Source organism: Musca domestica, unplaced genomic scaffold (assembly GCF_030504385.1).
Source record: "Musca domestica strain aabys unplaced genomic scaffold, Musca_domestica.polishedcontigs.V.1.1 34, whole genome shotgun sequence".
Lineage (NCBI taxonomy): Eukaryota > Metazoa > Arthropoda > Insecta > Diptera > Muscidae > Musca > Musca domestica.
The window spans coordinates 4575127-4592325 of record NW_026712313.1 but is presented as its reverse complement, the minus strand read 5'-3'; the positions used below and the strand labels follow the sequence as shown (position 1 = coordinate 4592325).

At 38.3% G+C, this 17199-nt stretch overlaps 1 protein-coding gene across 4 annotated transcripts in view; it reads right to left on the bottom strand.

Annotated features, from left to right (window-relative positions):
• LOC101898882 (polypeptide N-acetylgalactosaminyltransferase 5) overlaps positions 1-17199 on the bottom strand; it is a 166070-nt gene that overhangs the window by 19438 nt on the left and 129433 nt on the right. For all 4 annotated transcript variants that reach the window (XM_059125570.1, XM_059125571.1, XM_059125572.1 and 1 more), the window contains 5 exons: positions 6932-7332; positions 6650-6816; positions 4106-4227; positions 292-488; positions 14-191 (listed from right to left, as the gene is read on the bottom strand). In XM_059125570.1, coding sequence (XP_058981553.1) covers positions 14-191; positions 292-488; positions 4106-4227; positions 6650-6816; positions 6932-7332 — 1065 coding nt within the window. The remainder of the gene's footprint in view (positions 1-13; positions 192-291; positions 489-4105; positions 4228-6649; positions 6817-6931; positions 7333-17199) is intronic.

Genomic DNA, 17199 nt, shown 5'->3' with positions numbered 1-17199 from the left:
GAAGAAAACTTACCCTAAAGGACATTTCCAGATTTTCACCACCCCAGATATCCATGCCTTCATCATAGGAACCAATTTCATAGAAATAATCTTTGTCTATGGAAAACAGACCACCAGCCATGGTGGGTGTACGCAATGGAGCGGTGCGATCATTGTTGCGCCTCTCCATTTCTCGTTGAGGAACACGATACCTGGGATAAGAAAATGAAATTAAATTATTAAAAATGAATCACTAAATTCTTCCAATAAATATTGAGTGCCTTAGTATCTTAGAAATTATTGGAATATTACCATCTAAAGTTTAGCTTCCAATTGAAACCACCCCATGTCGAGTCGGATGCTGTGATATATTCAAATGTTTCATCGGATATAACATCGATAATGGGGCACACAACCGTGCGACGATTTTGTACAATACGCGCCAGCAATGGCTCCAGCCAACCCTCCGTACATTCACAATGGGCATCGAGGAATGTAATAACTTCACCCTGTTTGTAAACAAAAAACAAAATTAACATTTCCAAGGAGGATGAGGAGGCACCGGCAGGCAGCCAGTAAACATTGAATGAAATGAAAAGAAAGAAAACGGAATATTTTAATTAGATTCTATTGAAATATATATACACAACAACAACAACAACAATAAATACTATAGACATGGATATGAATGAATACCGAACAAACAACAAATGGTGGTTTTGTGTGAATTCTGGTTATTCCAAAGGAAATCTTAAATTTTCCATCAGAAATTTCCATAATTTGTGTAGGGCAATAATGATGGGTAACTTGAGGTGAGTGGAGCCACTTATTTCAATTCGAAATACTTGAGGGCGCGAAGTGAAAACCATTGAAGAATGATGTATTTATTGAGGTGTTCCTGTGGAAATTTGGATAATATGAACCAATAATTCATTTGTAGATTGAAGGAAGATCTGCTTTATTTCATCTGTATATAAAAGACCTTACAAAGATGGAAAGAGTTCCACACGTCTATTAGAGATAGAATTACTCCCATAGGTCGCCTTATATAAATAGAACAATTTCTGCAGGTCTCTCGTTGATAGGCAACTTTCTATAGCCATAGTCAGAAATGAAGACGAAGTTTTCTTCAGTTAATATAATATAGAAGACCTTGTAAAGATGGAAAGAGTTCCACATGTCTATTGGAGATGGAGTAACTGCCATGGGCCGTCTTATATAAATACAACAATTTCTGTAGGTCTCTTGTTGATAGGTAACTTTCTATAGCCATAGTCAGAAATGAAGTCGAATTTTCTTCAGTTGATTGAACGTAGGTCTGCTTTATTTCATCTGAAAGACGGAAAGAGTTCCACATGTCTATTAGATATAGAATAACTTCCATAGGCCGTCTTATATTTAAGTAGAACAATTCCTGAAGATCTCCTGTTGATAGGAGCAACTTTCCATAGTCATAGTCAGAAAAGAAGTCGAATTTTCTTCAGTAGATTGAAGAAAAGTTTGCTTAAACCCTGAGCCATATGGCTAGAGAAGGTATACAGGTTGAGATGAAAAACTGCAACAAAGTCAAAAGCCATAATTTTTACATTTTTTTTAAATTTTACTTAACGAAAGCAAAAAATGTCGGAAATAGCAACAAATTTTAGAATAAGTTTAGATTTGTTCGAATCCGTAACCTGTGTCATGAATTATGGTCTTCAAACGGCCAATGAAACCATCTCACTCTGTCCGAATGTTGCTCTGCGGTATTTTGGTCCGTTCCCGGCGAAGCGCTTGCTTGAGGTGATCGACACTTTGGTATTTTTTAGTGCCACCCTTGCTTTCCAAAATACTCCAGACACAATAGTCCAACGGATTTGTATCCGGAGATTTTGGTGGCCATTGTGCGCTGGAAATGAAGCGAGGAACGTCATTTTGTAACCATTCTTGGGTGGCGCATGCTGAGTGCGATTTTAGAATAAGTTTAGATTTGTTCGAATCGGTCAGTTTTGGCGTGAATTTTGGCCTTCAAACGGTCAACGCACCCCGAATGTTACTCTGCGGTATTTTGGCCCATTACCGGGGAAGCGCTTGCTTGAGGTGATCGACACTTTGGTATTTGTTAGTGCCAACCTTGCTTCCAAAACACTCCAGAAACAATAGTCCAAAGGATTGATATCCGGCGGTGGTGGCTATTGTGCGCTGGAAATGAAGCGAGGAACCTCATTTTGTAACCATTCTTGGGTGTCGCGTGCTGAGTACGATGGTGTTGAGTCCTGTTGGAATGTCCAAGGTCTGCGGCCAAAATTTTTGCGTGACCAAGGCTTTAATACTCCCTCCAGAATATTTTCGCGATAATATTGGGCATTTATTCTGATGCCACGGTCGATAAATACGAGCGCAGAGCGACCATCGGCTGTTATGGCGGCACTCAACATCACCATGGCCGACGCTTGAGTTCTGGTGGCCAACCGAAGGTGCACATTTTCAGCTGACCTCTTTGGAAAGTAAACACGATCATTTTGTTTGTTTACAAACTGCTGGACAACGAATGTTTTCTCAACGGAGAAAACTAAATTCGGCAGGCGGTTCACCACTTTCGGCCAAGCGAAGCAGAAAATATACTCTTTTGAGTCTATTTTCTGCTGCGGTGTAAGTTCTTGCACTTTTTTTGGAATTTCAATGCCGAATGGAATATTGCAATATGTTCAGCTCACGATCCATTTTTCGGCCACTGCGACGCGGGTGTCGAACAAGTCGCTTCTTTACTTTTCGAACCATTTCTGCAGATGTTGCTGTTTTCTTTCGTCCACTTTCTTGACGTCGGGCTACGCTACCAGTATCACGGTAACGAGCGATGGTACGAGACACAAAAGATGTATTCACATTTAAATGCTGGAGTGTTCTAACGATAGCCACTTGTGGTTTTCCAGCCAAATATAAAGAAATCACACTAGCACGCTTAAATTCCATCACGAATAACATTTTTTCTGGAAAATTGTCACCAAAATGCTTTTGTACACTTGTAAAAAATATAATAAGCTTTCACTGGAATAATTTTAAAAGCTGTCGGATGAGTGGCTTCGAAATGACAGCAGTCTGAAGTTGGTTGCAGTTTTTTCATTTCACCCTCAGTATCATTTGATATGGCCGGCGAGGATGCACTTGATGGAGTGGACCGATATTGTTCTTTTTCGCACCTGACATAGCACTGATGCTAATATTAGGATTTGCAAAGTTGGAGCAAAATCGGATTATATTTTCGGATTATCCTAGCAGTAAATAATTTTCTTTGAAAATGTTGACATTTTGTGAAGGAGGTACCAGGCACGTCTTGGCCCTTCCTCATATGACTGAGGGTTTGAAAGCAGGCCATGTATGTTTTGTAAGTTGAAACTGGACGTGCTTACAAGGTTGACTTTAATAAGTCATACAATAAGGTATATAGAGAGAGATATTGAAGCTGTTCCTCTAAGGGCTCAAAATCTAGTGGCTGCAACAATATTGCTCTCAGGGAGAGATAATGAAAACCATTATTCAAAGGAATTTAAATATCTCATTTTTTTATAGTCATTTAAACAGAATATTTTAAGAATAGAGAAGAATAGACGAATTGAGAAGTGCCCAAGGTTCGAAAACGTGACATTTTGTACCCTGTTATTAATGCGTCTCTAGAATGGTGTCCAAATTCCATTTTTGCAATTTCTTTGCCCCTTCAATGATTCTGAGAAATTTCAATAGTCTTAACAGATATTTATATCCTTTTCAATGGTCACAATTTCTATTATCCAGTCCTGCAATTTATTATTTCCCATCAATACCTCTTAACAATTCAAAATTCACTCGAAGAACCCTTCAATATTGCAATATTTCAAATTTCCATGAAAATATATCATTCCTCTCAGAACTTTTCACGTAGCTCCTTCTATTGCCAAGGTGAGGTGATTCCCCAGGGAAATCATCCCTACCACAACAAAAAAAAAAAAAATAAAAAAAACAATGACTAATGCAGGATGACATTATGAAAACATTAACCCCGCTACAGAACAACACAAAAATAATGCAAACATAAATTTAATAAAAAATAAAAAAACAAACAAAACTATTTTAAGAATTACAAAATAAAACAAATGCATTTTTTACATACCGTCACATGTTCAGCACCTAATAGACGAGCACGTATCAGACCGGAACGTTTTTGAGTACGCAAAACAAACGTATGGACGGGTAGTGTCGCAACATATTCTTCCAACTTTTTGCCCAGATAATCTGCATAGAGTTAATGCGCAGCACGAGAGGTGGTAGCAGCAGTGGAGGAGACACAAGAAAAAGTACCCAGAAAATGAAATGGAGAACAAAGGGAGAAATGTATATTAAGAAAATAAATATATTGCATTACAAAGTCGGTGGGATATAAAGAGGATGGGGGGTCATATGATAATTTGGAGACACTTGTTAATAAAAAGAGCTATTTGGAAGCTGAAGGTCTAACATATCTATAGAAGGCCTAACTGTCCGCAGAAGGTCTTAAAAAATTCTACTTGTTTGTGGAAAGCCTAAAGGGCTTCTAAGTTCTATGTTCCATAAAAGGCTTGTAAGGGATTCTGTTTGATCTTAAATACCTCAAGAGCTTCTTCTTGTTCATAGGTACCTAAAAGACTTCCATATGCTATGGAGTCCTGAAAGGCCTATGTTTGTTATGGGAGGCCTGTAAGACCTGTGTTTGCTATAACAAGACGTAGACCTGCCATATAAGACTTGAAAGGCTTCTATTTACCATAGAAGGCCTGAATGACTTATATTTGCCACAGAGGGTCTGAAGGGCTTCTATTTAAAATAGAAGGCTTGAAGGACTTCTATTTGCCATAGAAGGCAATAAGAGCTTCTATTTGCTATAACAAATTAAAGGCTTTCTACTTGATGCAGAAGACCTGAGAGGCTTCTGTTTGCTATAGAAGATCTGAATGGCTTTAATTTGCTATAGAAGACCTAAAAAGGATTTTATTCGCTATAGAAGGCCTGAACGGACTTCTATTTTATATAGAAGGGCTCAAGGGATTCTATTGACTGCAGAGGACTTCTATGTTATTTTGATGACCTGAAGTGGCTGATTTGAAGGACTTATGTTTGCTATTGAAGACAAAAAGGGCTTATATGTGCTATAGAAGACCTGAGGAGCTTCTAATTGCTATAGAAGATCTGAGAGGCTTCTGTGTGCTATAAAGGACCTGAAGAGCTTCTTCTACGTGCTATAGAAGATTTGGAAGGACTGAATGGCTTCTATGTGCCATAGAAGGCCTGAAGGGCTTCTATTTGTTATAGATGGCCTAAAGGGCTTATATTTGCTAGAGAAGGCATAAAGGGATTATATTTGTTCTAGGTGGTCTGGAGATCTGATATTTGCTGTAGAAGAACTAAAAGGGCTTATATCTGTCTCTATTTACCACAAGCGGCCAGAACGACTCTATTTGCTATAGGATATCTTAAGGGCTTCAATTTGCTATAGAAGACCTGAAGGGCGTCTATTTGCTATATACGACCTGAAAGGCTTCTATTTGCTTTAGAAGACCTGAAGGGCTTCTATTTGCTTTAGAATACCTGACGGACTTCTATTTGCCATAGAAGGCCTGAAGAGCTTCTATTTGTTATACTTATATTTGCCTCTGTTTACCATAGGTTGACTGAACGACTCTATTTGGAAGACCTGAAGGGTTTCTATATGGTATAAAAGGCTTAACGCCTTCTATTTGCTGCATAAGACTTGAAGGGCTCCTACATGATATAAAAGACCTGAAGGGGTTCTATTTGCTACAGAAGGCTGGAATGGCTTCTATTGGCTATAGACGACCAAGGCTTCTAATGACTATAGGGACCTGAAGGGCTTTTATTTGCTACAATGGAGTGAAGGACTTCTATTGACTATAGAGACCTGAAAAGATTCAATTGGATACTAAATGTAGAGATGATAAAGGGCTTCTGTCGGCCTATAAAAGGCCGGAACGTATATTATTTGCTATGGGAGGCAGGAAGGGCTCTAATTGTACTATTTCCTATTAGACCTGAAAGGCTTCTTATTTATTATGGAGGACGTGAAGGATTTCTATCCGTTATAGAGGACCAATGGAGACTTTTTTTGATATAGAAGGACGGAGGGGCTTATATTTGTTCGCGGGTGTCTGGCGGACACCAGAAGATCATCTATTTAAAATGGATGGCCTACAGGGTCTTTTATGCGCTATAGGGGGTCTTGGACACAGAAGACCTGAAAGTCTTCTATTGGTTTAAGAGGATCGAAATGTCGTCTATATATTTAAGATGTCCTGAAAGTCTTCTTCTGTACATAGAAGGCCGGGAGGACTTCAATCCGTATATAAATAAAAATTTTAAATTTCCATATGAGTATAGCTGAAGCCCGTTCTACCTTACTTAACATATTACCCACCATAACACACTCTCTTTAATTTAAGAGTAAAAATAGCCTTAAAGAAAAAGAATAAAAAGGACACACAATAATGCAATTTATCACGGCGAGAAATCTAACTAAAGACCGACACTTTAACTTTGTGACAACACAAAACAAAGTGCTTAAGCTGCGGATGCAGTGCGGAGTAGCTACATGAAGTGTTGCCGACTTTTTGTTATTTTTTCTCTCTACATTACGTTTATGTTGTTGGTGCTGTTGTTAACAAACCTCTTTCACTTGCATCATCGACCAAAATGATTTCTTTCAAAAGTGAACGTGGCGAACGATTTATCACACTCCAGACGGTGCGCAGCAATGTTGACCAGGCTTCATTGTGAAAAACTATGACTATGGAGGTGGTTGGCAGTTTCGAAGGATAATGTTTCTTTTTACAGCTAAACGAAGAAGAAGTAGATGAAGAATGAAAAAGAGAAATAAAAATGATTAGAATTGTTCCTTCTTTTTTTCTTCCGAACATCACAAAATGCAATGCAATTGAATTTTACTTACTTCTCATGCCTGACATCTGTTAGCGAGCGATTCAGGGAAATCAAATCGCTGGCAACCAAATTGAATTGATTCTCTTTGAATTTCTCTTTGGCCAATTCTTTCATTTCCGTGGGAATTTTCACCGGTTTTCCCAGTTCACCGGGTTTGCCCTTCTGTTCGCGTACCGTTGGCGCTGAATACCATTTGCGTAGCATGGTAGTGCGATAGGTAGCCGAAATGCCACCACTCACAAAGCCATGACCAATTTGACCCACCAGAGCATTATCGTCTCGATTGGCCATTCCTGCACTGGCGGCGCCCAGAAGAGGTCCCCCACCGCCATCATTGTCTATACTGTTTTCGGTATTTATTTCATTGTCGCCCACCATGTCATCATCGACACGTTTCTCGGCAGCAGGTAACTGGAAAGGGAAGAGAAAAATGGGAATAAAAATTAAACAATTTTTTTTTTTGGAAAAAATTTAATGACTTAGAGGTCCTTAAAGGCTTTTATGAGATAGCGGTTCTATTAGCTATAGAAGCGGTTCTATTAGCTATAGAAGACCTGCAGGGCTTATATTGGCTATAGAAGACCTGGAGGGCTTATATTGGCTATAGAAGACCTGAAGGGCTTCTATCGGCTTCTATTGCCTGTAGAGGACCTGAAGGGTTCTATTGCCTATGGAAGGCCTGAAGGGCTTCTATCGGCTATAGACGGTCTGAAGGGCTTCTATCGGCTATATACGGTCTGAAGGGCTTCTATCGGCTATAGAAGGCCTAAAGGGCTTCTGTCGGCTATAGAAGGCCTGAAGGGCTTCTATCGGCTATAGAATGCCTGAAGGGCTTTTATCGGCTATAGAAGGCCTGAAGGGCTTCTATTGGCTATAGAAGACCTGAAGGGCTTCCATTTCCTGTGGGGGACCTGAAAAGCTTCTATAGGTTATAGAAGGCCTGTAGGGCCTCTATTGACTATAAAAGACCTGAGGGACTTATATAGCCTACAGAAGTCCTCAGGGGCTTCTTTTGCCTATAGAAGACCTGAAGGGCTTCTATCGGCTATAGAAGACCTGAAGGGCTTCTATCGGCTATAGAAGACCTGAAGGGCTTCTATCGGCTATAGAAGACCTGAAGGGCTTCTATCGGCTATAGAAGACCTGAAGGGCTTCTATCGGCTATAGATGACCTGAAGGGCTTCTATCGGCTATAGAAGACCTGAAGGGCTTCTATCGGCTATAGAAGACCTGAAGGGTTTCTATCGGCTATAGAAGACCTGATGGGTTTCTATCGGCTATAGAAGACCTGAAGGGCTTCTATCGGCTATAGAAGACCTGAAGGGCTTCTATCGGCTATAGAAGACCTGAAGGGCTTCTATCGGCTATAGAAGACCTGAAGGGCTTCTATCGGCTATAGAAGACCTGAAGGGCTTCTATCGGCTATAGAAGACATGAAGGGCTTCTATCGGCTATAGAAGACCTGAAGGGCTTCTATCGGCTATAGAAGACCTGAAGGTCTTCTATCGGCTATAGAAGACCTGAAGGGCTTCTATCGGCTATAGAAGACCTGAAGGGCTTCTTTCGGCTATAGAAGACCTGAAGGGCTTCTATCGGCTATAGAAGACCTGAAGGGCTTCTATCGGCTATAGAAGACCTGAAGGGCTTCTATCGGCTATAGAAGACCTGAAGGGCTTCTATCGGCTATAGAAGACCTGAAGGGCTTCTATCGGCTATAGAAGACCTGAAGGGCTTCTATCGGCTATAGAATACCTGAAGGGCTTCTATCGGCTATAGAAGACCTGAAGGGTTTCTATCGGCTATAGAAGACCTGAAGGGCTTCTATCGGCTATAGAAGACCTGAAGGGCTTCTATCGGCTATAGAAGACCTGAAGGGCTTCTATCGGCTATAGAAGACCTGAAGGGCTTCTATGGGATATAGAAGACCTGAAGAGCTTCTTTCGGCTATAGAAGACCTGAAGGGCTTCTATCGGCTATAGAAGACCTGAAGGGCTTCTATCGGCTATAGCAGACCTGGAGGGCTTCTATTGGCTATATGAGACCTGAAGGGCTTCTATTGGCTATAGAAGACCTGGAGGGCTTCTATTGGCTATATGAGACCTGAAGGGCTTCTATTGGCTATAGAAGACCTGAAGGGTTTCATTGGCTATAAATGACATGAAAGGCTTCTATTGGCTATAGGAGACCTGAAGGGCTTCCATCGACCATAGAAGACCTGAAGACTTCTATTGGCTATAGAAGACCTGAAGGGCTTCTATTTGTTATAAAAGACTTGGAGGGCTTCTATTTGCTTTAGAAGACCTGAAGGGCTTCTAATGGCTATAGAAGACCGGAAGGGCTTCTAATGGCTATAGAAGACCTGAAGGGTTTCTGTCGGCTATAGAACACCTGAAGGGCTTCTATCGGCTATAGAAGATCTGAAAGGTTTCTATCGGCTATAGAAGACCTAAAGGGCTTCTATCGGCTATGGAAGACCTGAAGGGCTTCTATCGGCTATAGAAGACCTGAAGGGCTTCTATCGGCTATAGAAGACCTGAAGGGCTTCTATTGGCTATAGATGACCTGAAGGGCTTCTATTGGCTATAGATGACCTGAAGGACTTCTATTGGCTGGATATAGAAGACCTGAATGGCTTCTATTGCCTATAGAGGACCTGAGGGGCTTCTATTGCCTATAGAAGACCTGAGGGGTTTTATTACCTATAGTAGACCTGAGGGGCTTCTATTGCCTTTAGAAGACCTGAGGGACTTCTCTTGCCTGTAGAAGACCTGAGGGGCTTCTATTTTCTATAACAGGCCCTCAGGTCTGTCTTGGCTACAGAAGGCCTGAAGCTCTTCACTTGGCTACAGAAATAAATTCAATCTCCTCAGATAAATATTTCCGATATCGAAACAATTAAAATTACACACCGGACGCATGACCAATAAAATTCTGCTACCCCCTCAACCTCAAACCCTCCACAGTCGAAGAGAATCATAAAATAATTGCCTCGGAAAATGATTGCCATGGAAAAAGTAAAACCAAAAATCACCGGCAATAAAATCAAACACTAAAGATTTAAAAACATAAAAATTGCTTGTTTGTTGCTGTTGTTTATAATTTTCCAGATTCTAGGTTTTTTTGTTGTTTTTCTACATCCATGTTTAATTACAACAACAACACGCACAGAGATTGCCTGTGTTCGGCGTTTGGGTGTTCATTTGTGAACAACTTGAAACATGAACATGAAAAATGCTATTGAGTCTGACAAACCTGTAGACTAGCAGACAAACTGTCAGACAGACAGAAATAGTATAACAACAACAACAGTACGCAAAAATAGTATTCGTTGGTGTGTGTGTGTGTACGGCAAGAGCTATGCGTGCGTATGCCCTTAGCCGAGAATTAATACATTTTGCCAAACATGGAAAGCTTGTTGTTTGTTTGGAAAATGCTTCTTACTACACACATGGGAATTGATGATAGGGAATCCAAATTGGGGAAATATATATTTCGACCAAAATTGCGAGATACATTTTTAAACAATTTTTGTAACATTTCCTATAAGTTTCGATCAAAATTTTTTGAAATCTTTATATTTTAGGTATGTAGGGTATTCGACAATTGTACTGATACGAGAAATATTTTGATCGAAATTTTTAACCCACAGGCAAGTCACTTAAGTGCCGTTTTTGGTTCAGTTTTCAATATATGGTAAAACGGAATGGTAGTAAGTCAAAATATTCGAAAAAAATATGATTTGTCATAAAATTCTACTAAAGGTTCTAGAATACTTCAAAAGTCTAAATTTACCTAAACGCGAGGAGTTCATAAATATTTCAAACATATTTTAGGGTTAAAGATGTTTTTTATGTCAATATACGCAATACTCCTACAAAGCATCGTTTTGGAAGGATGACATCAAAGACAAACATATCCTTCACCAAATTTTACTATGAGTTACCGAAGAAAAGAAATCTCTATATTCATTATTTATCAAGAAAATATACGCAACAATGTTGCCACAAAAAAAAAAGCGAAAATATTTCCTAAATTTTTTAACGAAATTGATGTAAAATTTTATTTTTGGTAAGAAGTGTTAAAAGAATAAATATTCTACACCAAATTTTACTATAAGTCACCCAATAAAAAAATCTCTATATCCATTATATATAAAGAAAATAATATAACAATAACAATGTTGCTAAAAGCGCGAAAAAATTTTAAAATTAAAATTTTTTGATCAATTTTTTCATGGCCCTTTTCGTTTTAATGCATGAAAGTTACATAAAATTTCATTTTACGTAGAAAGTGTTAAAAGAAGAATTATTCTACACAAAATTTCACTATAAATCTCAGAAGAAATCATGTGTCTAGGTATTATTGTTTTTAAGAAAATCACATTCGAAAGTTATATATTAAAAGTGAAAATTATGTGTTGACGTTTTTTACTGCTAAATGAAATGGTTTTCAATCCAAGTTAAAATCTCCCGTAATTCTTAATTTTTTGAAGTAGATGTCAAAGGAAGAAATATTCTAGATCGAATTTCATTGTGAGTCTCTGAACAAAAGAAACTTCTATGCCCAATATGTACCATAAAAATATCAGCAATTTTGGGTAATAAAAAACGTTTTTTTTATTTTTGACAAATGTAGCACTTTTTTTTGGAATTTGCTGCACTTTCTTATACTTTCGACTGTTGAAAACGTCGAAGAAAATATGGTTGAGACTCCCTTGGAATTTTCTGCCAGAAAAAAATTGGAAAAATGCACAATTTGTCAAAAAAAATAAACCTTCAATTTTTTTAACCAAAATTGGTGATATTTTATGATGGTAGAGATTTATTTTTCCAAACTCGTTTCTTCAAAAACTCACATTGAAATTTGATCTAGAATATTTCCACCTTTAACTCTTTCTCCGAATAACATTTTTTTAAGCAAGATTTTTATTTAAATCCGAAACGTGTTAAAGTAGCAATAAAGTATCCCACACCACTATTCGTATTTAGTAGAGCTATAGTGGCAAAAAAAAAATATTGTGGAATTTATGTGAAGTAGGTCATACCAACTATGAACCTTATTCGAATGCTTATCATGGCTTTAGAGTAGTCTTAATTTGGGAACCGTATCTAATTCTGAATCGATTTTCAACGAATTTGACGGAGGCTTTTATACCTCTAATATCAAATAACATTGCTGTATAGTGCATGATATGACTTCGATAAAGATTATATTAACAACTTTTTATTGAAGCAATAGACATACCGGATCGAGTTTGACCAAATGGTAAAATTTGGTCGAACATGAAAAATCAATACAATTTGGGCTGATATTACATATAGGGTGAACAATAAGCGTAAAATCGGATGAAGATGTATATCGAGAGTACATAAAAATGTGAAAAAATATCTACCAAATATCATTCTTGTGGAGTGCATATTACGCATGTGAGGGCCTTTAACACCAAATCGGATGAAACTTATATATGTGAGCTATAGCTGTATTCGAACCGATTTTCACCAAATTTGATGTACTAACTTCTGGGGTGAATTCGGTCGGAAGTGCCAAAATTGAAGTCATTTGGACTTGGTGTAGAATTAACCCCAAATCGATTGAAGATATATATGGGAGCTATACCCAAATCTGAACCGATCTCGATAAAATATGGCAGGTGTATTTCTGGGCTGTATCTTATATCTAGTACCTAATATTATTCTTGTGGAGTGCATATTACGAATGTGAGGTCTTAAACACCAAATCAGATGAAACATGTATATGGGAGCTATAGCTATATCGGAACAGATTTTCACCAAAGTTTTGAAGTACTTGCATCTTGGCTGAATTTCATCGGAAGTGCCAAAATTCTGTCCAATTGGGCTGATATTAGTCATTTGGTGCACAAAAATCCTGAAGTCGGATAAAGATATATATGACAGCAATATCCAAATCTGAACCGATCACGATAAAATTTGGCAGAGGTATTGCTGCAACCTGTATTTTGTTACCAAAATGAAATGTTCATCTCAGGTTTCTGGTTGAGAGAAATATTTAGATATAGCACGTTGTAAGGAAGCGCTGACTTGTTTCACAAGTTATGACAGATAAAAGTATTGGATATTGTGACCCTTTGTGGTTAAGGTACCAAAAATGGTTCGCAGATATATACCATCTTCACAACAGATCTTGTGCCAGCAACAATGTGTGAGATTTGAAGAGAGTTGGATGCTAATTTCGCTTTCATTGAGCGTTTTGTTTTTCAAAACTCTGACCCTTTGTGGGGGAGGTACCAGAAAGAATGGTCCGATCTCTTCCATCTTTATATAAGAGATCTTGTATTGATGGAAATATTGAGATGTACCCAGTCTGAATGGTATCGGATGCTAATTTCGTGTTTTATGAGTTTCTTGGATATTCAAAATGTGGGGAGGTACCCGAAGGAGTGGGTAGATATATCCCATTCCACAGCAGGCCTTTGGTTAATAAAATATTGTGATGTGTGTAATATGAAGAGAACCGGGTGATTATTTTGAATTTTATTACTGTCTTGGTTATTCAAAATTCTAACCCTTTGTAGGGGAGCTACTAGAAGGAATGGCCCGATCTCGTCCATCTTTGTAACTAATCTTGTGTTTATGGAAATATTGAGATGTGCCAAGTCTGAATGGAATCGGATGTTAAACTCGTGTTTTATGAGCTTTTTGAATATTAAAAATTTTGACCCTTTGTGGGGGAGGTATCAGTAGGAGTGGACGGATTTATTCCATCTTCAAAACAGATCTTGGGTTTATACAAATATTGGGGTGTGTGTGAAGACAATTTTATAAGAGTTATAATTATTCCAAATTTTGACCCTTTGTGGGGGACGTACTTCATGGAGTGGACCGATATTGTCTATGTTCGCACCTGACCTAGCACTGATGCAAATATTAGGATTTGCAAAGTTGGAGCAAAATCGGATTATCCTTTCTCTTTCTGTGCAGTAAATTATTTTCTTTGGAAGTGTTGACATTTTGTGGGGGACGTACTAGGAGGAGTGGACCGATATTGCCCATCTCCGAACTCGATTTAATAATAATATTACGATCTACTAAGTTTGGACCAAATCGGATACTCCCTTTCGGGAGTTATTGTGTGCACCAGCCAGACAGACAAAAAGACGGATGGACATCGCTAGGTAGATTCAAGATACATTGAAACGGATTTGGTCAAAGTAGACCTAGGGTTTAAAACCTTGATATCGAAGAGGCAAGTTTTGGTCGGATCAAATGATATATGTATACCCTCTCTAGCCATTAGGCTGAGGGTATAAAAATTGCAATGTGATTTTTTTTAAGAAATATATAATTTTGTTTTTAGCTTTTCAAAATTAATGATATTTTTGTTCGCGGAATATTGGCTCTGTTTATTTCCCAAACATATTTTACCCAAAATTTCATAATAAATTTTTTGGGCAACCTTCAGCATATTTTTTTCACGATGTCAAAAAATAGTCGCTCTCGAATTACCTTGTGACCTGAATTATGAATTCATAACTCTATCACTTCTTTCGGAGAATATATCAAATTATTGGGAAACAAAAAAATAATTATTCATTCATTCATTCATTGCAGCCCAAACACAATCCCCATTAACACTTTTTTCCCATACCGAATTTCACAATGTCGGGTATTTTCTAAATTTTTTCTTGGAAAATTGCATATTGTCTTGTAATTTATTTCATTTTGTGCCATTTTACCATTTTTAGTGGCATGGCTTCAAACTAAAAAGTGAGCGAACATTTTTTTCTTTCTCTCTAAATTGCATTGACATCGATGATGGCGATGATGATGATGTTGATGGTCTGGGTGCTGCCAACAAATGGAACACCACAATGTTGTTGCAACCGAAAAGAGTTGTTCTGAAAACATTGCATGCATTTTGATTACATTTTAAGTTTCAATTTTTTTGTTGTTTCTTGGTTTTGAACGAAAAACTTTTTTTGTTGTTGTGACAAAAATAGATACTGGCTTTTAGCCAAAACACAATTCTTCCAAAGAAGATGTTTGAAGAACAATGGTTGGTTGGTTGGTTGGCTGTTCGTTTGGTATGAAATCATACTTCATACGTTCTGCCTTGCCTGCCTAGGTGTTTGTTGCTTCTTTGAAATAATCTGAAATAATAAAATATAAATATTCATGGAAATAAAAAAAGCCCTCCGACACTAACCCACTCACACACAACCAAGTTGTTTCTCAAAAATCGTACATGAAGACTTCTCATAGTTATTCATGCTAACTTATTTAGTAGAAACCACTCAAACTACAGGTATCTAATATCATACCTATGGCTGCATGACTACAGGGTGAGATAAAAAACAAACTGCAACAAAGTCAAAGGCCATAATTTTTATACCCTCCACCATAGTATGGAGGGTATGTTAAGTTTGTCATTTCGTTTGTAACACCTCGAAATATACATTTTAGACCCCACAAAGTATATATATTCTTGATCAGCATAAAATTCTATGTCGATTTAGCGATGTACGTCCGTCTATGGAAATCACTCTAGCTTCGGAACGAATTGAAGTAGATTGATAAAATTTTACTCTAATGTATATTATGTCTGCAGGACTTTTGGTAATGAAAATGGGCCATGTAGGTCAAGGTTTTGGTATAACTCCCATATAACGGAACCTCCCGATATTCGGTATTTGATGATTTTAGCGACATTATTCACGGGAATTGTTTCAAATTTTGGTATTTGAAGTTCGTAATAGATACCACAGCCTACGACAGAAAATTGTCTGTGCAGGTCCACGTCTTCGTATAGCCCACATATAACGGTACCTCCGGATATTTGGTATTTTGATTATTTAAGCGTCATTATTCACCGGAATTGTTTCATATTTGGTCTACAGTCTATGACAGAAAATTGTCTGTGCAGGTCTACGTCTTCGTATAGGCCCCATATAACGGTACCACCCGATATTCGGCATTAGCGACGTAATTGTAATTGTTGTTTCAACTTTGGTATTTGAAGTTCGTAATGGATACTACAGTCTACGACAGAAAATTGTCTGCGGAGGTCCACGTCTTCGTATAGCCCCCATATAACGGTACCTCCCGATATTCGGTATTTTGATGATTTTACATATATTATTCACCGGAATTTTTATTTTAAGTTTCGCATTTGAATATTGCAATGGCTTATGACAAAAGTTACCTATGCAGGTCCATGTCGAAGTACAGACCCTAATGTAACAGCTACATTCGGTATTTTTAAGATTTTAACAGAATTTTTAACGGATTTTATTGTTTTTTGAGAATTGTCAAATACGTTCCAAATGGTGGACGGTATTCAAAGTTTGGCCCGGCTGAACTTACAGCTTTTTTAATTGTATTTTTTTTTTAAATTTTATTGAATGAAAACAAAAAATGTCGGAAATAGCATTAAATTTTAGAATAAGTTTAGACTTGTTCGAATTGGTCACCTTTGGCACGAATTATGGGCTTCAAACGGCCAATGAAACCGTCACACGCTGCCCGAATGTTGCTCTGTGGTATTTTGGCCCATTCCCGGCAAAGAGCTTGCTTGAGGAGATCGACAGTTTGAAGCGAGAAATTTCATTTTGTAACCATTCTTGGGTGGCGCGTGTTGAGTCCTGTTGGAATATCCAAGGTCTGTGGCCAAAATGTTTGCATGCCCAAGGCTTTAATACACCCTCCAGAATATTTTCGCGATAATATTCTGCATTTATTCTGATGCCGGAAATAGCATCACATTTTGAAATAAGTTTAGATTTGTTCAAATAGGTCACCTTTGGCACGAATTATGGACTTCAAACGGCCAATGAAACCGCCGTCACACGCTGCCCGAATGTTGCTCTGCGGTATTTTGGACCAATCCAGGCGAAGCGCTTGCTTGAGGTGATCGACATTTTGGTATTTTTTAATGTCAACCTTGATTTTTCCAAATACTCCAGACAAAATAGTCCAACGGATTGGTATCCGGAGATTTTGGTGGCCATTGTGCGCTGTAAATGAAGCGAGGCCCTCAGTTTGTAACCATTCTTAGGTGACGCGCCCTGAATGGGATGGTGCTGAGTCCTGTTGGAATGTCTAAGGTTTGCGGCCAAAATGTTTGCCTGTCCAAGGCTTTAATACACCTTCCGGAATATTTTTGCGATAATATTCGGCATTTATTCTGATGCCGCGGTCGTTTAATACGAGCGGAGAGCAACCAGCGGCTATTATGGCGGCCCACACCATCACCATGGCCGGCGCTTGAGTTCTGGTGGCCAACCGAAGGTGCACATTTTCA